The following is a 19,133-nucleotide window of genomic DNA, read 5'->3' as shown; positions in this document are numbered from 1 at the left end:
TTCTTTCTTTCTTTCTTTCTTTCTTTCTTTCTTTCTTTCTTTCTTTCTTTCTTTCTTTCTTTCTTTCTTTCTTTCTTTCTTTCTTTCTTTCTTTTTGCTCGGTTATGGGGCTTGAACTCTGGGTCTGGGCACTGTCCCTCAGCTCTTCAGCTCAAGGCAAGCACTCTACCACTTGGGCCACAGTGCCACTTCCGGTTTTCTGATGGTTTATTGGAGATAAGAGTCTCATGGACTTTCCTGCCCTGGCTGGCTTTGAACCGTGATCCTCAGTTCTCAGCCTCCTGAGTAGCTAAGATTACAGGCATGAGCCACCGGTGCCTGGCTCAAATTGTGTTTTCATTTTGGGATTGCAAACAGCAATCCCAAAAAGCAATCAGGAGTGACTCATTATAGAAAAGTTCCAGATAACTTAATAAGAACAGCAGTTTGGCTCATTTGACTAAAAAGGAGATCTCATTCATTGTAGGTTCAACAAAGACAAGTAATTTTACACCTAAGCAATTTAGCTTCTGTCATAAGATACCATAGGCTTAATGGTTTAGAAAAATAATACAGAGATTTTGGGGACTGGGAATCTCATGATGAAGGCACCCTTAGTTCTGTGCCCCGTGAGGCCTGCTGTCTGATTCCTTCCCAGGTGCTGTCCTATGGGTGAAGGAACCAAGAAGCTTTGTCTCTGGACATTTCTCAACCTACTCTGTGTGTGTGTGTGTGTATGTGTGTGTGTGTGTGTGTGTGTGAGAGAGAGAGAGAGAGAGAGAGAGAGAGAGAGAGGGAGGGAGGGAGGGAGAGAAGGAGAGAGAGAGAGAGAGAGAGATCCCAGTCTACAGTCTATACTCTATTCAAACATTTCTTGTTTGCCTAGGGTTACTACAAAGAGGATTTCCATACAGAATTCTGTCACTGTATTTACCTAGTATGCAGACTGCGGATTAGTTGTAGTAAATGCTGTTTTAGGTCAGTCTCCAGCTATCTCAGCCACCTTTGTGTGAAAAGACTTTGCTGTGTGCTGTGTGAATTCTAGGGCACGGGGGAAGAGTTTCTCAGTGTCTGCAGTAGCATCCTCTAGCAGCTCCTTTACTACCGATCGGTCATTTCTGCCCCTAATAAGAAATGATCTCAATGAAGTGCTCCTAAATTTCCTAGCTCACTACTTAAATAAAGCTTGTCTTTAGAAGATTAAAGGAATCTGAGTTAAAGATTTTTTGTTTCTCTATATTAAACTTAATCACTTGACCCACATTTTACCTAAATTGTATGACTATTGCAGAAAATAACTAGAGAAACAAATAAAGATAGGAAGTTGGGCCATTAGCTATTTTCCAAAGAACATTTCTATCCATGTATACTCGGCCGTGTCCGTGGGATTCACATGTCTTGGAGTATGATCCAACCCAAACTATTGTGAGATGATGGACCATTCTACAGTTATAAGAATATATGAAAATATTCTTAATTCTTCAATTTTTCCAGAGTGAAAAAAACAATAAAGTTGGGTGTAATGGCTCGTTTTTGTAATCTTAGCACTTAGGGAGGCTAAGAAATGAGAACTTTACATTGGAAGACAGCCTGGGAAAGAGTAAACCTGGGAGATTCAGGGACAGAGATAGAGACAGAGACAGACAGACAGACAGACAGAGAAACAGAGATATAGAGAGAATCAGAAAGTGACCTCGTGAATGGAGAAATGCTAAAGCCCATGTCAAACAGGCAAAATTGGTTAGGTGCTACTATTTTAAAACAAACCTAAATGTTCTAATTTATGAACTCTTTGATGTATGAACTCTGCACTTGTAACTAGTAAAACAGCAAACACGTCGACATCCACTGCTTACACCAGACTTCGCACTAAATTTTAGGCTGTTCTAGATGAGCTTTGGTTGGATGTGGACACTAAGCGGTGTGCAGACTGGTCTCTGATGCTTTGCACTTTAAAGTTCAGGGCCGGGGATGATGTTACATCTGTTTTTTGCCCTCTCTTCAGTTTCTGGGCATGTTCTGGGTAGAGGAACAGGAAATAGATGGCAAGTTATGTCACTGCTCTAGCTGGAGGGGAATTAGTGCATAGTTTAACGTACATTTTTGCAAAGGATACTGATGAGGAATCATTGTGGGAATCAAATCAATCAAATTCACAAAAGAACTGGAATGCCATTTAATTCACGGTAGACTAAAATATCCACGCAATGTAAGAAGGGAGATGAGCATGTAGCATGAAGGTCACCTCAACCCTGGCATACATGCTCCTGCTCCAGAAACTTCTACTACTACCATCGAATGTTTCCACTCAAAGCAATTTTACACACTAAAAATGACAGCCCATTAAACTACTCGCTTCTGCTTTACCTCCCTTTGTTCAAAAGCCCGTGATAAACACCTAAACTGGTGATGGATGGTAAGCGTTGCCTTTGCCTTGGTGCTTGTTGGTTCATGTCTGTATCATTCAGTCAGTGTGTAACCTGTATCTTTTTTTTTTTGTAACCTGTATCTTATGTGTTTCTTTTTTTCCCCTCTTGTATCAGTCTCGAGAAATAGCATCACAAGTAAGTACTTTCTGTTTGTCTCCTGCTCTTCTCATGGTGGATTATAATAATTCATAACTATTAAATAAAAAAAGAATTCGATATTTCAAATTGAAAAGAAAATAAATCATGCTGAAATGCTTTATTTTATAGGTATAGATATAGATTTACCCATGTAGAATAAGGTTTATCTCTAGACATATGATACATTGTCTTTGTGTTTGTGTATTAACCCCCAATTCAGACTCTCTTTCAGAATTCTAATACTTCAAATACACAAGTCTTTTAGCAAGCATTGAGAAACGAATGAACATCATGTATCTGAAATTCTAAAATTTCAGCTATTTTTTTCTTAAATTCCTCACTTATTTGGACAGAATTATATTGTATAATCTACAATTATCTGCTTCCTCCAGTTTTGTGACACATAAACTGAGTGTAAGGCACAAACTGATGGCTTCAGAAAATGTTACAATTGAGTAATTAAAAACAATGCTAATGGCTGTCCTGGTACTTGCCATCAAGAAGTCCAGACTCTAAGATGTCATGATATTTTAATATTCTGTTCCATCAAAGTTAGTAAGCAAAGCTATTCCAAGATGGGATTATAGTTTTTGAAATGGATTGGAAGCTAGTGGTCTTTGGTTTATCATGAGCTTCAGATCAAACAAACCCTTCTGCTCTCCTGGAGGATGGGTTGCATTTGCCACATGCTCTGATGAGACATAAATGCTGGCAGGCGGCAGATCATGAATTTCAGAAGCTGATGTACCTGACTGGTGCTCAACAATATTCATTAAAGATGCCCTTGTAGGGGCTGGGAAGATGGCCCTGCATGCATGAGGCCCTCGGTTCATTTCCTCAGCACCACATAAGCAGAAAAAGCTGAAATTGGCACTGTGGCTCAAGTGGTAGAGTGCTAGGCTTGAGCTGAAGAGCTGAGGGACAGCACCCAGCCCAGAGTTCAGGCCCCACGACTAAAAAAAAAGATGCCCTTGTAGTAAGATATAAATCGACTCTCAGCAAATTTCACAAATACAATACCTTGCTACTAACACTGCTATCATCGAAACCCTAACTTTAAGACCCTGAAGTTTTGGTAGTTGATCCACTTCCGGAGATGACTGAGTTAGTTTGGAAATTATGAAGGAGCATCACAGCTCCACTCATCCCCCACTTATTATCGAGCAAATTCTGAGAATACACGTGGGATGATTTGCCTGGGGGACAAATGATCGACTTCCATTAATTTGTGTTTCCTCTTGTGTGTCCATTTCACTGTTGATGCTGTTACTGTTATTGTTACTGCTGGCTCATCTGTCTTGTTTGCTCGTGTTTTCAAGTCTCTCATTCGGGGAATTTTCAAACCAGTATTTTCAGGGTTTTGGGCATTCCTAATAACAATGGCCACTTTATCAGTTTTTTTTTTACATATTCATGGCTAAAGTAGGGTTTATATGAACACTATCACTTTTAAAGTTGTGCTTTTGAAAAGCAAACTTAAGGAGGCTGTGCTCATAAACATAAACTAACTATAGATTTCAGATGAAGCTGAAAGTTATCTAAGAAGAAAGACTTTATTCTTAAATGTATCTGGAAATGAGTTAAAGAGAGGAAAATAATTTTAATTACTCCACCAACTTATTACCTTTTAAAGGCTATTATGTGAACTGGAACTTCTTTTCTTTCCTTTTTCTTTTTTGGTGGATGGAGGTGTTATCCTGGGGCTTGAACTCAGGGCCTTGGGCCTGCCCCTGAGCTTTTTTGCTAACAGTCTACCACTTGAGATTCAGAGCCACTTCTAGTTTTCTGGTGGTTAATTGGAAATAAGAGTCTCAAGGACTTTCCTGCCCAGGCTGACTTTTAATCATGATCTTCAGATCTCAGCCTCCTGAGTAGGTAGAAATACAAATGTTAGACACGGGATCTTGAACTTCTTTTTTCACTATCAAATTTTCATGAAATTTGGGGGTTTTCTTCATGAAAATTGGTATTATTTCATGAAGATCTCAATTGATACAGTCAAGGTTATGAAAGATTTCAAACATAGTTAGAGAATAAGGGTAGTTATTTGAATGCAAATGCAGTGATGTTTACATTATGCAATCCCCTATTATTTATTGACCTTTTAGATTCTCAAAACATGTTGCAAATACAATGTAACTACTTATTTTCTGTCTTGGCTGAAGCCACTGGCTGGCTGAGCATATTGAACGGAGCGTTTCAAGACTGGTAGGACACCTTTCTCTACCTCTATGAGATTCACTGTGATCTCTCAATTATTCCTATAATTGAATCTCTTCTGGAAAGTGTTAGGTAGGAAACCACATATAAAGCATACACATACTACAGTGAGCCATTTTCTTTAAGGACAATCTTGTTTGTCTTCAATCATAAGTCAGGTTGCACTATTTTAAAGTCTTGCAAAGCTTATAAAGCTTTTTTTATTTTTAAAATGGGAATCATAAGCCCAGATTACAAAGAGTCACTTTCAAACTACTCGAATTGCTTTATTTCAAAATGCTACTATTTTTATGTGGATTCTGGGGCTTGAATTTAGGGCCTGGGCATTGTCCTTGACCTTTTTGTGCTTCATCACTTTGGGTCACAGCAACATTTTTAGCTTTTTTTTTTGTAGTTAATTGGATATAAGAATCTCATAGACTTTCCTGCCAGGCTGGTTTTGAACCATGACCCTCAGATCTCAGCCTCCTGAGTAGCTAGGATGACAGGCCCTGAGTCACGGCTCCCCATGAAATTTTTTGTTGTATAGAGCTAGGAAAAATTCAAAGCATCACTCCAGTTTGTATAGCTTGTTATGCAAATATCCAGTTGTACTTTCTATTACATGATGTTGAAAGATTAGAAGAAACATACACATTCCAAACATGTACAAGCAATCAGTTTTTACTTGGATTTCTTAGTACCAATCTCCAAATTCTTCTCATTCCTTTACCCTTTAGCTAAATTGAAATTTCCAGAGATGTTTACTTATTTTTATTGAATTATTTAAAAAATTACTGGTTTCTTCACGATTTATATGTAAATCAGGATATTCCTTCCTTTGGGAATTTCAAACACTGATAAATACTACATTAAATATTGAATAACTCATGTGCACTTAAATTTCAGTTCAGATGTATAATTTGCATAATTATTGATACACAGGACAGGGAGAAACATTTATATAGTCAAATAATCTTTTCTCACATATTGAAAGAGAAACAAATCATTGCTCTTTCTCGAACCTAGGTTATAGGTCCGTGATTTAAATTATTACTTCCTATTTGCTCACCTGAAAGAGATCAAACTCTTATTTGTAGGGAGACATGTCTAGAAAAAATGACCAGAAAAATTACTTCAAATATATCAAAGCTTATTATTTAACTTGGCAAACTGGTGTTTAAACAAGATTGAACCAATATATTTTCATTTCTGCTACAAAGAACACATAAGTTACTGAACAAAGATGGATATTCTCTATTGATGACAGATATTACTCAAGAATGTGCCTTTTACTTCTACAGGAGTTTCAGTGTATTGCCAAGTGAGTGAGAATAGAATATGTTAAGACTTATCAAAGTATCCCTTACTGCAAAGCCATGCTATTTACAATGTCTTCTATGTTGAATTCTGATAGATAAAATACGGATTCTAAAATTTTTAAGTTAAATGACCTGTCGTCATGAAGTTATGCAGGTTAGAATTTGATGGCCTTCTCTACCATACTACCATTCTGTAGCAAAACCACTAGTGAGCCTTACATTTTTCGTCGACTTCAGTATGAGATAATTTCCTAGTTTGTTACAGAGGTTTGAATGGAAGGCATGTCCGAGCTTTCATACTTTGTTTCACACGTAGAGTAATACTTGGTACTTTAAAGGAAGAAAAGTCTCTATTTGCTAGAGTATATAGCTGAATTGTAAGGATAGTCTACTCAAGGAAAATACAGAAACACAGAGGAGATAACAAATGCTATGTGGATTTGTACACAGGCAGTCCCTAGAATAGTAAAAACATCACAGAGCTAGACAGAATGGTGGTGGTCGGAAGATGTGACTGAGATAGACAGGAGTTTGTTTTTAGTGGGTGAATAGTGTAGAGAAGGTCCACGGTGATTATTTCATAACTTCACGAATGTAATTATCAGCACTGAACTTTTAACTTCAACGAGCTTGTGTTGTGGTGCATGTATTTTGCTACAGTAATTTAACTGAGAAGAAAAAATATCCTCAAAGAAATTTTAAAAGAGAAAACAAAGGTGGTATTGGCTTTACTCCATGACCGTACTTCAGTTGGTAATTTTATTCTTTTACTTGGAGAGTCAATACTGCATACAGGTTGTAGCTATAACTAAAGATGCCATCCTCAGAAGGGAAATAGCGGAATCCGAACTGCTGCTTTCCAGTATAATAGAATTAGGATGCTGTTCATTTTGATGTGCATGTTTTATAAAGTTGGAGTTTCTGATGTAGTGGGTCTTATATTTCATAAGACTTCCTGGTATGAAAAGCAATAATTATTAAAACTGTACACTTGTACTTATGAAGGGCTGACACTCAAGAGAGAGATTGTTGCTCTAAAAATCTGATTCAGTCATTAAAGACTAAATCAGAACAGGCTTAGGGAATTTGTTATTGGTTTCCCTTCATATGGAGAATGGTTTAGTTTAAGTTTTCTGCTGTGATTCTACAAGATGTTTTCCAAATATTACCACTGGCAGTGTTTCACTTGAAGTGTTTTCTAAAATAAGTAAATTAACCAGTGAAGTGTTTTTATGTTGAATGATGAATGAATAAATGAGCAAAAGTGCTTTCTATTTTCTTTTGGGCATAGGAAAGGATTCAAAAATTTGCATTTTATAATTTACTCTAATTTTACCTTTAGAAAGCTGCAATCACTTACAAAGCTTTGTAAGAATGTTAAGCAAGTCATTTAAGTTGAATATGGATTGCCTGTAATGACCTTTCGAAGCGTATTCGGTGGGTGTTATGTGAATGAAGATAGAAAATAGCTAGGCTTGCATTTTGATACTTCAAACCACCATGTGTCAGCAGTCAGTAACAAGAAAAACCTCACACATTAAAGATACAAACAGACACTTTTTCATTGAAAAGTGCTGTTGTGAGTTGCTGACATGCTGGTGAATCTACATTCCAGTTCAAGAAAACATCTTCTATCACATCTTTTTTATTTTTCCTTAGTAATAGACACTTAGAACCAATGGTTATGATTTTTCCCTTTCTATGGAAATGCCCGTAAGTGGATAGATAACCAATGCTCAGATTTTGCAAATGACTCTGTTGTCAGCTCCAAGCTGTGATTTTGCCATACTTAATGACCAATATCCATTTCCTTTGAAGTCTCAAATATCTATCAACGTGGAAGAGTGGGAAGACACGAAAGACTGCAAAGACCCCGGGCACCACCGCAGCCTGCACCGCAACTCGACCTCCAGCGACCAGTCGGACCACCCTTTGCTCCGCAGGAAGAGCATGCAGTGGGCTCGAAGACTGAGCAGGAAAGGTCCAAAGCACTCTGGTAAAACAGCTGAAAAAATAACCCAGCAGCGACTGAACCTCTACAGGAGGTCAGAAAGACAAGAGCTTGCTGAACTTGTGAAAAATAGAATGAAACACTTGGGTCTTTCTACGGTGGGATATGGTATGCCCTTTAAAACTACTGTATCTGTGGACTTGTCCTTTCTTGCTGTGAATTGCTTATAAAGTTGGCTCTGATTGGTTAGAAAACGATTGCATTTTCGTTTCACAGGTTGGGGCAGGGACAAGTGACACCGATCTATGCCAGAGGAATTTCAGGTGATAATGGCAGAAAGAAAATCCTGAGAACTTTAAACACTTACTGAGTTAAAAAGCCCTGTTTTTAACCTATTATGCAGATCATCTCCACTTTAATTTCCCCATAAATTTCTGGGATAGATTCTTTGTTTCTATTAGACATAAAGAAATCTGTTCAAGTCACTTGTTAGTTGGCTCCCAGGAGTAGAGATTTACATCATGTGACACCAAAGTCTTCCTTACACGCATGAGCATGTGTGTATATGTGCACACATGGGCACACATCTAGGCAATGCCAGTATCATGCAGGTTAAGGGTAAAGCAGGACACATTCTATATTTCCCCCATTGCTGGCTCATTATTAAAGTCTCAACTTGAGACAAGGTTCATAAGAAGCAATTTTAATTCCTGAATTAGACCTGAAGTGAAATTTCATGTGAATTTTGAACAAGAAGGAAAAGTATATTTTCAGAATATTTTTATGCCCAGAGCTATGACTATATTCTCATAATTCCTATACCTCTAATGAGATAATTACATTTACTTTGCTCTTGTAAGAATTTGAGTCACGGAGGTTAAAGATTGCTTATTCAAAGACATGGAGTTGAAATGTGGTGGAGTCAGGGTTCTCCATGTAGCTTTCTTTAGTGATTCTGTTTCATTTACATAAATGTTGTACAGACTCATCTGTGCCAGTAATATTAATATAGTTGCACATCACATTTTGTGTTCAGAAGTAAATTAAGGGAACAAAACGATCTTCACTTTGGAAATTCACTGGTAGCTTTTTGCTAATTTGATGTCTTTCAGGATCATTAAATTCTCACAGGATGAAGCTCCTATATTTATGTATTACTTATTATTAAGGCACATTTCTTCTAATGAGAAATTCTAACAAATAATTGTTCATCCAGGTCTCATTTGTTTTTCATGAGCATTCCAGCCCCACACTGGGGCCATGCAAAGAAGGAAGGGCTTAACTTTTAGAGACATAAAAATGCGTGGGATAACTGCATGAGAAACCAGAGAAAAATATTATGGTTTTGCTAATGAAACCTGTTCAAAGCACCTTGGGTTTATTGTACTGTCTGGCTTGTATTCCTTTTCATAATTTGTTTATTTTATGCTCACAATGACTCTTCCAGAATGGATGCAGGCATTCTGTCCTCTTCTCCCCATTCCTTCTTTCTCTCTCTATTCTATCCATCTATCTGTTCATGGTGATAGGATTCCTCTCAACCAGCCTGGGTTGAAACCTCTAATAATAATGGTCTAAAAAAATCCACAGGATTTGGAAACTAATGCATCATGGATTTACTTTTCTATTCCTCATTTATAGTAATGGGTCCATGCTACCCTCTTGGTATGGGACATTGCTCTAGGCTGCAGGAATAGGACAGTGGGCCTCCTGAGAAGATTATAAAACTCACATTCTCATACCAGCTCTGTAGATTGGGTGAATCCCTTAACTTCTGTGAACCTGTCTTCTCGAGTATAAAATGAGATAGTACCCTGATCTTAGGTTTGTTGCAAGACAAATGGCATTATGATTAACATAGCACTTGACTGACATCTGTAATTCTCCAAACACACGGTATATAATTCATAAGAGTTTTTGCCACTGTGCATTAAGGATGGGCTTTTGACACAAAGGAAGAGTTTGATGCACCTCCACAACAGCAAAAAAAGAAACAAAACAAAATATGTTGAACCTTGGTAGCCTTGAGTTAATCATGAGTGATAGTATGATTTTTTTTTTTGCTGAAGTTTGGCTGCTATGAAAGAAAGATTATTGGGCTGGGAAGGTGGCTCAGTGGTAGAGTGCTTGCCTCGCATGCATGAGGCCCTGGGTGTGTTTGATTCCTCAGTACCACATACACAGAAAAAAAAGCCCAAAGTAGGCACTGTGGCTCAAAAAAAAAAGAATTAAAGATTATTATGACTCACTGGTTATAGGAAGTTAGAAGAAAAGAATCAAAATATGATTCCTGCAACTAGCTTGTTTGTGCATGCCTAAAATCTCCACAGCGGAGAGGCTGAGGAAGGAGGGCGGGAGTTTGAAGCCATCCTGGATCACGGGGGAGACCAATGTCTCAAAAACAATGAAAACAAAAAGATGACTCACGAGGGCCCCTGGGATGAGCCCCCAGTGTGTCACAGTAATGTTCATGAAGAAGACGAGTTTATTCAGGTGAGAAGAACGTCATGGTTACTCATTATTGTTATCATTATCACTGTCATTCATGGGCATGCTACCACTGTTGGTCTACCCAGGTAGAGCCCAGTCCAAGAGGCGCCTGCTTTTCCATTTCCATTGTCCTCTCTGAGATCACAGGCAGGCGGTCCACCTTGGAGGTATGGAGTCTCAGCCTTTTTTTTTTTTTAACCTGGTCTGCCTGATACCACGATCCTTCCAATTTCAGCTTCCCCGGTGTACATGAGCTCACAGGCCACTGTTCTGGCTAGTCTTGAACCACAATCCTCCTGTCTTCACCCTCCCAAGTAGTGAGGAGCATAGAAGTGCTATCAGCAGCAGGCTAGCACACTTGATCTGAGCATTAGAAGACCCTAATGGATCAGTCTTCACAAGAAGCTGGAACCCTTGAGTCTAGGAGTCAAGAAGAGAAAGAAGATGTGGATAAAGGTTCGAGTCTGAAGTCATAAACATAGATTTTTAATTTAAGCTACAAAGAATAGGTGAAATATTCCTCAGGTGCAGGGGAATCTCAAACCCACATATTTCTAGAATGTTAGAGGGACATTATTTTAGAGCAAGAGCTGAATGTTCTAAACTGTTATCCAAAAGATATAGTATATTATCATAGGTCATCTTACCACAACATTCTGTCCATCGGGGGTTTTCTTTGGCTAAAAATTTCTTTTTAACAAATATTATAAAGGTGATGTACAGGGCTGGGAAGGTGGCTCAGTGGTAGAGAGCTTGCCTTGCATGCATGAGGCTTTGGGTTCAATTCCGTAGCACCACAGAAGCAGAAAAAGCTGGAAGTGATGCTGTGGTTCAAGTGATAGAGTGCTAGCCTTGAGCTGAAGAGCTGAGGGACAGCGCCCAAGCCCAGAGTTCAGGCCCCATGGCCAGAACAAAAATAAAAAAAGGTGATGTACAGAGGGTTTACAGATACATGTTAGGTAAAGATCACATTTTTTTGGACAATGTTACCCTTTCCCTCACTTTCTTCCAGATTTTCCCTTCCATCCCCACCCATAATTTGTATAGTTCATTTTCAACATAGTGTCCAGTGAGTACCACTGCTGCATTTGTCCACCCTCTGTCCCTTCATTTCTGTTCCCCTCCTTACTCTCTGAAAGACAGCTAAGGAGAAAACAAGACAATAAGAAAACAAAAACAACATCTTAATGATTAGGTAGGGAAATGACTTTCCTTTCGAACAGATGCCTATAGGAATTGCACCTTTGTTCATCTCCTAAAAGTATCCTTCTTTGGTCTCCATGCATGTGAATGCCTAGAGTCCTGTATAATTTATCATTTCCCAGAATATTTTAGATCTGTATTCTGCATATATAAAATATATTTCTAAGCAGTTGCACATACCAGTTTTACTCTACCCCTTTATAAGACACACATACTTTTGTGTTTGGGTTTGTTTCATTTATGGGGCTCAGATCTTTATTAAGAAAGAAAAGAAGCTAGATAGTAATAATGAACACAATAGATGTTGTTTCAAGAAGCTGCATTGTGAAAGAGATGAGAAATTTGGAAATAACTGGATGAGAAATGTAAGGAGACAGGATTTTTTCTCTTAAATATCAGAAAGGCCTGAACATGCTTCAGTATTAAGATTGAGCCATCAGTGAAAAAGTAAAAGATAATGGGAAGAGAACATAGTTGGAACCATTTAGGAATTCGGAAACAGAAAGCATGTTTTAAATGTGGTGAACTTGTTGATATCTTGGCAGGAAGTTGAGTCTTTCAACTGATCCTAAAGATTTATCACTCATCTGTGAAGGATGATAGCAAAAATCATTGTATGTGAAAGGAGATTTGTGACCTTGTGTCTTTCTAGGCCAGATTCCATTGAACTCTTCTGATTTAATTAATACAGAAAACTTCAAACATGAATAGATGTAGAAGGAATGCACAAGCTGATTCTATATTATTGACCCAGGCCCCCTTCAGAACTTGTCAGCTCTTGGGTCATCTTATGTTGTGTGTATTACCAGCTCCATCAGCTCTCATGTTATTAAGAAGAGTTCAGACATCATCTATTTGATCCTATATCTCTATAATTTAAGGACTCACCATAACCACCTGTCAGTTCCAGACTCTGAAATAATTGGTTACTATTATCCAATATGCACTCTGAGTTTACATTTCCAATTAACTCACAGATGACATAGCTACTGCACTAATATACTGATCTATCAGGATCAGTTAAGGTCCAAACATTGAGATGAGTGAAAAGTTTCTTATGTCATTTTAGCTTACAAGTTGGCCAAGTCATTTGTTTATATTTCAATGTATTTCTTAAAGAAACTCTCTCAGTCCTAGTTGGTTTTCCATAATCTAATTTTTCCCCTGTGAATGTACCTGTCTCTTTCCCTCCTTTGTCATTTCCCCCTGGTGTTTTCATATTTATTATTATAACCTCATGTGTGTTACGCATTAGTTCATCATAGCTACCATATCCTTACAAGATTGCTTTCTGCTCACCCAGTGGGAGCCTCTTGTGACCGCTGAGGAGATGTTGTTGTCATGGCAATGATCATCTAGGATGGACAGCCTTGTTCTCTACAGGACTAAGGTCTCCCATCTCACAGAACTCACTTCTCTAAGTGTCTCCATTTTCTTTAGTAGGAAAAAAGAGGTCAAGACCATTATCACAATTTAAAGGTGCTAATTTTTACTGGGTTTGTCATTGTTTCAATGTTTTTTCAACAGGCGGAGCTAAAATTAGGCAGACATATATAGAAGGGTGGATGAGAGACAGGTGAATAGAGAGATGGTAGATAATAAAGATGGATGATAGATGGATGGATGCATAGGAAGGAGGGTATGGAGGGTGGTAGGTAGGTAGGTAAGTAGATAGACAGATAGACCAACCTACAGCTGGACAGGCAGACAGCTAGATAGCTAGATAGAAGATGGACATAGCACTGAGCACCAGTGGCTCATGCCTGTAATCCTATCTACTCAGGAGGCTGAGATCTGAGGATCGCAGTTCAAGCCAGTGCAGGCTGGCTTGAGCTGAAGAGTGCAGGGACAGTGCCCAAGCTCAGAGTTCAAGCCCCACAACTGACAAAAAAAGAAGATGGACATAGCTATGAGTTCATACAGTTATTATAGTTCAAATCTAGGCCTACAACTTCTTATTTCACTTTATGTTTTATCAGTACTCTTTTCAGGGCTGAGAATGCAGCTCAGTGGTAGAGTGCTTGCCTAGCACACAGGAAACCCTGGGTTCAATTCCTTAGTACATACACAGAAAAGGCCAGAAGTGGTGCTGTGGCTTAAGTGTAGAGTGCTATACTAGAGCAAAAGCTCATAGACAGTGCCCAGGCCCTGAGTTCAAGTCCCAGGAATGGTTAAATAAAAAGCAAAAAAAAAATCAATATGCTTTATAGTGCTGGACTTAGCCCCCATTGACAACAGAAAGCTTAGTATGGTAATATACACCCACAATACATAGAAGTATCAGACTAATTTCGTGCTAGTATCAGCAATACAGTTGCTAACAGGTTTATTTTTGTACATGCTTTAAGGCATGTTTCCCTAGGGACCCTGGTGGCCTAATGCACTGTGCTTGGTTATCCTGTCAACAGAATATAAAATCAGGCCCAGTTTTACTCTCAGTGTTTGAGGATTGCTTTTTCTAAAATTGAATTTCTTTGTATAGTTCTAAAATTATTCCCACAATCAAATTAAGTTCAATAGAAGGTGTACAGAAGGAAGTTTGACATCAACTCTTTTAAACACCAGACAGAATCCTCCTAGGCAGCCTTACTAGTAAGGCTATAGTCGATGGTTCTACTTTCTGAATATAATTTAAAACATAACTGTATTAGCATATGTTCTTTTAATGAACAGTACTTCTTTTAATTAGAAGTGCATCCTGGTATATAGAATATAGTATATAGGAATAATCCTTGCATTTCAGGTGAGACTCCAGTGGTACAAACCTGCTTTACAAGAGTTAAAGCGCAGAGTTCAAATCCCAGTACCACACAAAGTCTACTGAAATAGTTTCTTGTGTTTTTATGGTAGAATATGTTATACATCCTTCTGTATTTTTTCCAAGGTATATTTGTGATGGATTTCTAAAAGTGAAAATTACTGAGAGTTAAAGATTAGATATGGATATATATAGTTTTTTCCAAGTGTTCTTTCTTGATAGGTTTATTACATTTCTTCTAGCAAAATATGAATCTAGTTTTTTTAAACCTTGTCAGTAGAATGTTTTGCTTAATGCCAAACAGTTTATTAATCTAGTAGGTAAAAAGATTCCCTTGTTAGCTCATGGTACCCATGTACAATAAGGATCTTTACTCATAGAACCATTTTATATGAGCTCCTTGCTTCTCTAGCTAGCTTTTATGTACTTATTCTCCTAGAATTTGTTTATTGGTAAGCTCTATTGACATTTTTTCTATGTGTATATTAGGTTGAGATATTTCTTTCTATGCTTAGTCTTCTTCTTTTACTAAGGGTTTTATAATGGCTATTGGTTTTCAGAACCTATGACTATGTCATGGCAAAATATCACCAACTGGCCTAAATTACTGGAGATTATTTCCTCAGAAGTAGAAGGTGGAAGTGTGGGAGTCCACGTTCCCATCTTCCCTGGTCTCATCTCTCGCCTTGCAGATGAGATGGGTGGACAGACGTCTCTGTACACAGCCATGTCTCTCTATGCATGCAAGCTGGTGTCATAGAAGGAAATAGTGCTTTAGATGAGGGTCCAACTCTCACTATGCATTAATTTTTCCCTTGGCTTTATGTCTAAACACAGCCAATTTGGTGCTCAAGTCTTCATTATAGGAATTTGAGAGTTTGGGGTGAGTGAGAACATAATTTGGCCCCTGAAAGAAATAATATTCAATCACTATATATGATATATATGGAGCATCTAAGTTTATTGCTTGCCAAATTGCGTTCTCTTTTTCTAAACTCTTCTAAAATATTCAAGTCTTTAAATATTTTAACATGAACATCAACAGTAAAATTTAAAACCAATTGAAAATCACTTTTGTAGACTAGACATTTTTTGTCAAATTTTAAAAGAATTTTAGAAATATTCTCTATTCTCTCCAAGAGGGTCTATCTGCATGAAGTAATGGAGAATATTTGCTATTGGGAATTTGTGAGTCAATAGTTACCTATTGTAATTAACACAGCACAAAATTAATACAAAAGGACTAGTCCTGGAGCTTTACTTGACATAATTTCTTGAAAGTTTATACAAGTGCAGACCTGTTCTTCTAGAAATCTTTTGCCAAGAATAGTTTTATTAAGACAATTAACTCAATATTGAAACAGTCATTTTAGTGGCAGTGATTTAAACAACATAGTACTTTCACCTTGCTACAGGAAGAAGGCCCTTAGTAGGGCATAGTGGATATATTCACAGGAGATTTCCTTAGCCCACATTTTTGTTGGGTAGGAAATAGAATCTTGATTCTGTGTGCCATGAAGCTAAACTTACCTCCCCCCAAACCAAAAACCAAATATCAATCAAAACACCACCCCCCAAGAGAAAATAAAGAGTAAAACAAAAATGAAGTAAAAACTTACCTTGATTAGTAAGTATGGTATTTTTGGTGCAGATATATTTAATGAATTTGTGTCTTTGCCTCATGATCACTGATCATTACTATGATAAGTTCTTAATAATATAAACTAACTGATCACCTTGTCCCTTATAGAATATAGAAATAGTGCAAATATAACTACAGAGAGTGACGAATGAGCCAAAAAAGTACTTTTAAAAATGATTGTAGAATGTGACTTTGATAAGTATCTATAATAGACTTTAAAAAAATCTCACTTGTGAATTCTCAAGTATCAAGTCCCTATGACAGAGAGAGAGAGAGCTGTAAGACCACCAGCAAAGCATGGCAGAGAGAAAGCAGGTTAACTGAACTCTGGCTGGGAAGACATGAAAGAGAGGAAAAAATGGGTTTTGAAATCGGCAACTTCTTTTGACCTAAATCAAGAGCACCAGTTCCTCTGTGCCTGTGGTATTCAGTGAGAGTCGCAGAAAGAAACGAGGCCTGATTAGTTCTTGTTGCGATCTCCTTTAAATGGAATCCTTAACTCCAGTCCATTTACCAGAATCTGTGCTCCAATTCCTAGAGCCCAGGGAACAGTTAAAATGACCAAAATAGGATAATTAAACAAACAAAATGACATAATAATTTTATCCACCACTGGCTTCATAGCTATCTTAGATAATGTTTTGAATTTTTAAAAATTATCTCTTAAGTAGTTGTACAAAGCGTTCCCATTCACCAAAGCAGTTTATGAGCACACTACACCTCCATCAATGTTCTTACCCACTCCTTCCTTCCAATTCACCAAAGCAGTTTATGAACCCTGCACCTCCATCAATGTGGCCCCTTTCAACGTTCTTACTCACTCCTTCCTTAATAATTTTCTCTATGAATATTTCTGGGGTTGACCATCATCAGCCACAATTACATTCTAAGACTGGGCGAGGCCTGTAAAAATGAAGTAAACACTTTTTAATGGAAAGTTTTTAGTGTGGTAGCTTCTAACTGTGTTTTCTCCAAACAGAATTAGATACTTCCTTTTTAATCATCTCTTTGGACAAAGAGCGGGTACCTGTCTGTTATTTCCAGTGACAAGTAATTTGAAAAAATAGCAAACTTATGTACACAGCGACAGACCAAGTGCTCCTTGGTTTGAAGATGAGGAAATTCACAGTCATCCTTTGTAACTTCCTGTCAGTGGTGTAACACCCCTTCCATGGATTTGTCTTCCAGATGAAATGAATGACCATCAGAATACTCTCTCCTACATCCTGATCAACCCATCCCCAGATACCAGACTTGAGCTCAATGATGTTGTGTAAGTTGATTCATGGTTCACTTTTGGAAAGCAATATATTTTTAACTAAACAACTGATTTAACACCAAGTTTTAACCTTTACTATGGTAGACCTCGATTTTCCTCCTGAATAAATATTTTAAACCTTTTTTCAAATAGAAAAGCAATGCATTTAACGTATGTACTACTTCCTATAAGAAGGCAAGATTGTTGAAAGAAGTATAAAATAAGAAATGATAGCATGAATTCTGTATCTTCTAAGTGAACATATATTTCAGAAAGAAAGAGAAAAGAAGAGGAATAATAAGAGAACAGGCCCAAGGAAAACCTAAAATATCCCACACTACTAATTTTAATTACCTTAAACTTGCTTATGGTCAAAGAGGTCAAAATAACTAGAAAAAAGGCTCCAACGGTAACATGCGTCGCCTGTGGGAAATCAGTACGTTTGTCTACTGTATGACTTTCACTCCGCTCATGCTGTAGCTTCTTGATCTCTGTAACCTGCTGGTGGAGCCAGCGTTTGTTCATCTCGCAGCTGTTGTTAAGAAAGGTGTGAAGACAGATGTTCCTTTGACACACCAAATTTTATTTCCTTTGGCTACATAACCAGCAAGCTTCTGTAGTCTATAATACAGGTGCTGCTATGGTTATATAGCCTAAATATGGATATTTCTAGAAAAGCTCAGGTCTCATTTTGGGAGCAATGTCCATAGTGTTCTTTATTTTGGACATGCGAAATTATGTGTGAGGCATCAGTAAGGTGCAGTCTCCTTTTCTTACATCCTCATCGGCATTTGACGTTTTTAGTCTTTTTGAGTTTAGTTATTCTAGCAGAGGTGAGGTGATTCTCATTGCAGTTTGATTTGCATTTCTCTGATGAGTAATGGTGTTGAATTGTGTGTGTGTGTGTGTGTGTTTGTGTGTGTGTGTAAGTGCGCGTGTGTGTACGGGATTGAAGACAGAGCCTCAGGCTTTTGCTTAGCTTTTTCACTCAAGTCTTGAGCTCTACCAATTGAGCCACACACCCCCACTTCTTTTTTTTTTTTTTGATGGTTTATTGGAGATAAGAGTTTCGCAGAACTGTCTTCCCCCACTGGCTTTGAACCATGATCCTTGGATCTCAGCTTCCCGAGTAGCTAAGATCGTAAATGTGAGCCACTAAAGTCCGGTGATGTTTCCCCCACCCCCCACATTCTTATCACAAATTCATAGATTTTCTTTTGAAGGATGTTTTTTTTTCGGCCTAATCTTTCCAGGAGTGAAAAACTCTACCAGTTAATTAACTGGTGTTTTTACTTGTCATACATAGAGAAACAGTTTAAGTCACCTAAAAGCAAAGTGGCCAATCTCACCCGACATTATGCGTAAATGTTGTCTTCACCTCATATTACGATAAATTTGGCTTTATTTTCTTTCATTAGATACTTAATCCGGCCAGATCCCCTGTCCTACCTTCCAAACAGCGAAGCCAGTCGGAAAAACAGTGTGTGCAACGCCATGGGACATGACTCTCGAGAGGAAACGCAACTTTGATAACAGGAAAATAAGAGACTTTTTTTTTTCTTAGAAGAACCTAGTTTGAACTATCAAAGTATTGCTGGCATGAAAGCAAACAAATTGAAATGTATTCAGTTCTCTCATATTTGAACAAGCAACATTTCTTCAAAGGATGAACCATTTTGAAACAGGTTTATTGCTACTTCCCTTATTAAAAGAATTCTAGGTGATGAGCCTCAAAACCGAAATGAAACCACAAACGTTAGAATG

General features: G+C 37.8%; 1 protein-coding gene across 4 annotated transcripts in view; it reads left to right on the top strand.

The window, feature by feature from the left end:
• The window catches only part of Kcnt2 (potassium channel, sodium activated subfamily T, member 2), a 262,318-nt gene extending 243,419 nt beyond the window's left edge, over positions 1-18,899 (top strand). For 3 of the 4 annotated variants that reach the window (XM_013017372.1, XM_013017371.1, XM_013017370.1), the window contains 3 exons: positions 7,886-8,186; positions 17,300-17,384; positions 18,788-18,899. In XM_013017372.1, the coding sequence (XP_012872826.1) occupies positions 7,886-8,186; positions 17,300-17,384; positions 18,788-18,899 (498 nt within the window). Of the gene's footprint in view, positions 1-2,522; positions 2,544-7,885; positions 8,187-17,299; positions 17,385-18,787 lie in introns of all 4 variants that reach the window. The other variant, XM_013017373.1, reaches the window with a different exon arrangement.
• Positions 18,900-19,133: the final 234 nt, after the last annotated feature.

Source organism: Dipodomys ordii, unplaced genomic scaffold (genome assembly GCF_000151885.1).
Source record: "Dipodomys ordii isolate 6190 unplaced genomic scaffold, Dord_2.0 Scaffold35, whole genome shotgun sequence".
Taxonomy (NCBI): Eukaryota; Metazoa; Chordata; class Mammalia; order Rodentia; family Heteromyidae; genus Dipodomys; species Dipodomys ordii.
Note: the sequence above shows the minus strand (reverse complement) of the source record. Positions and strands in the feature narration are given on the sequence as shown.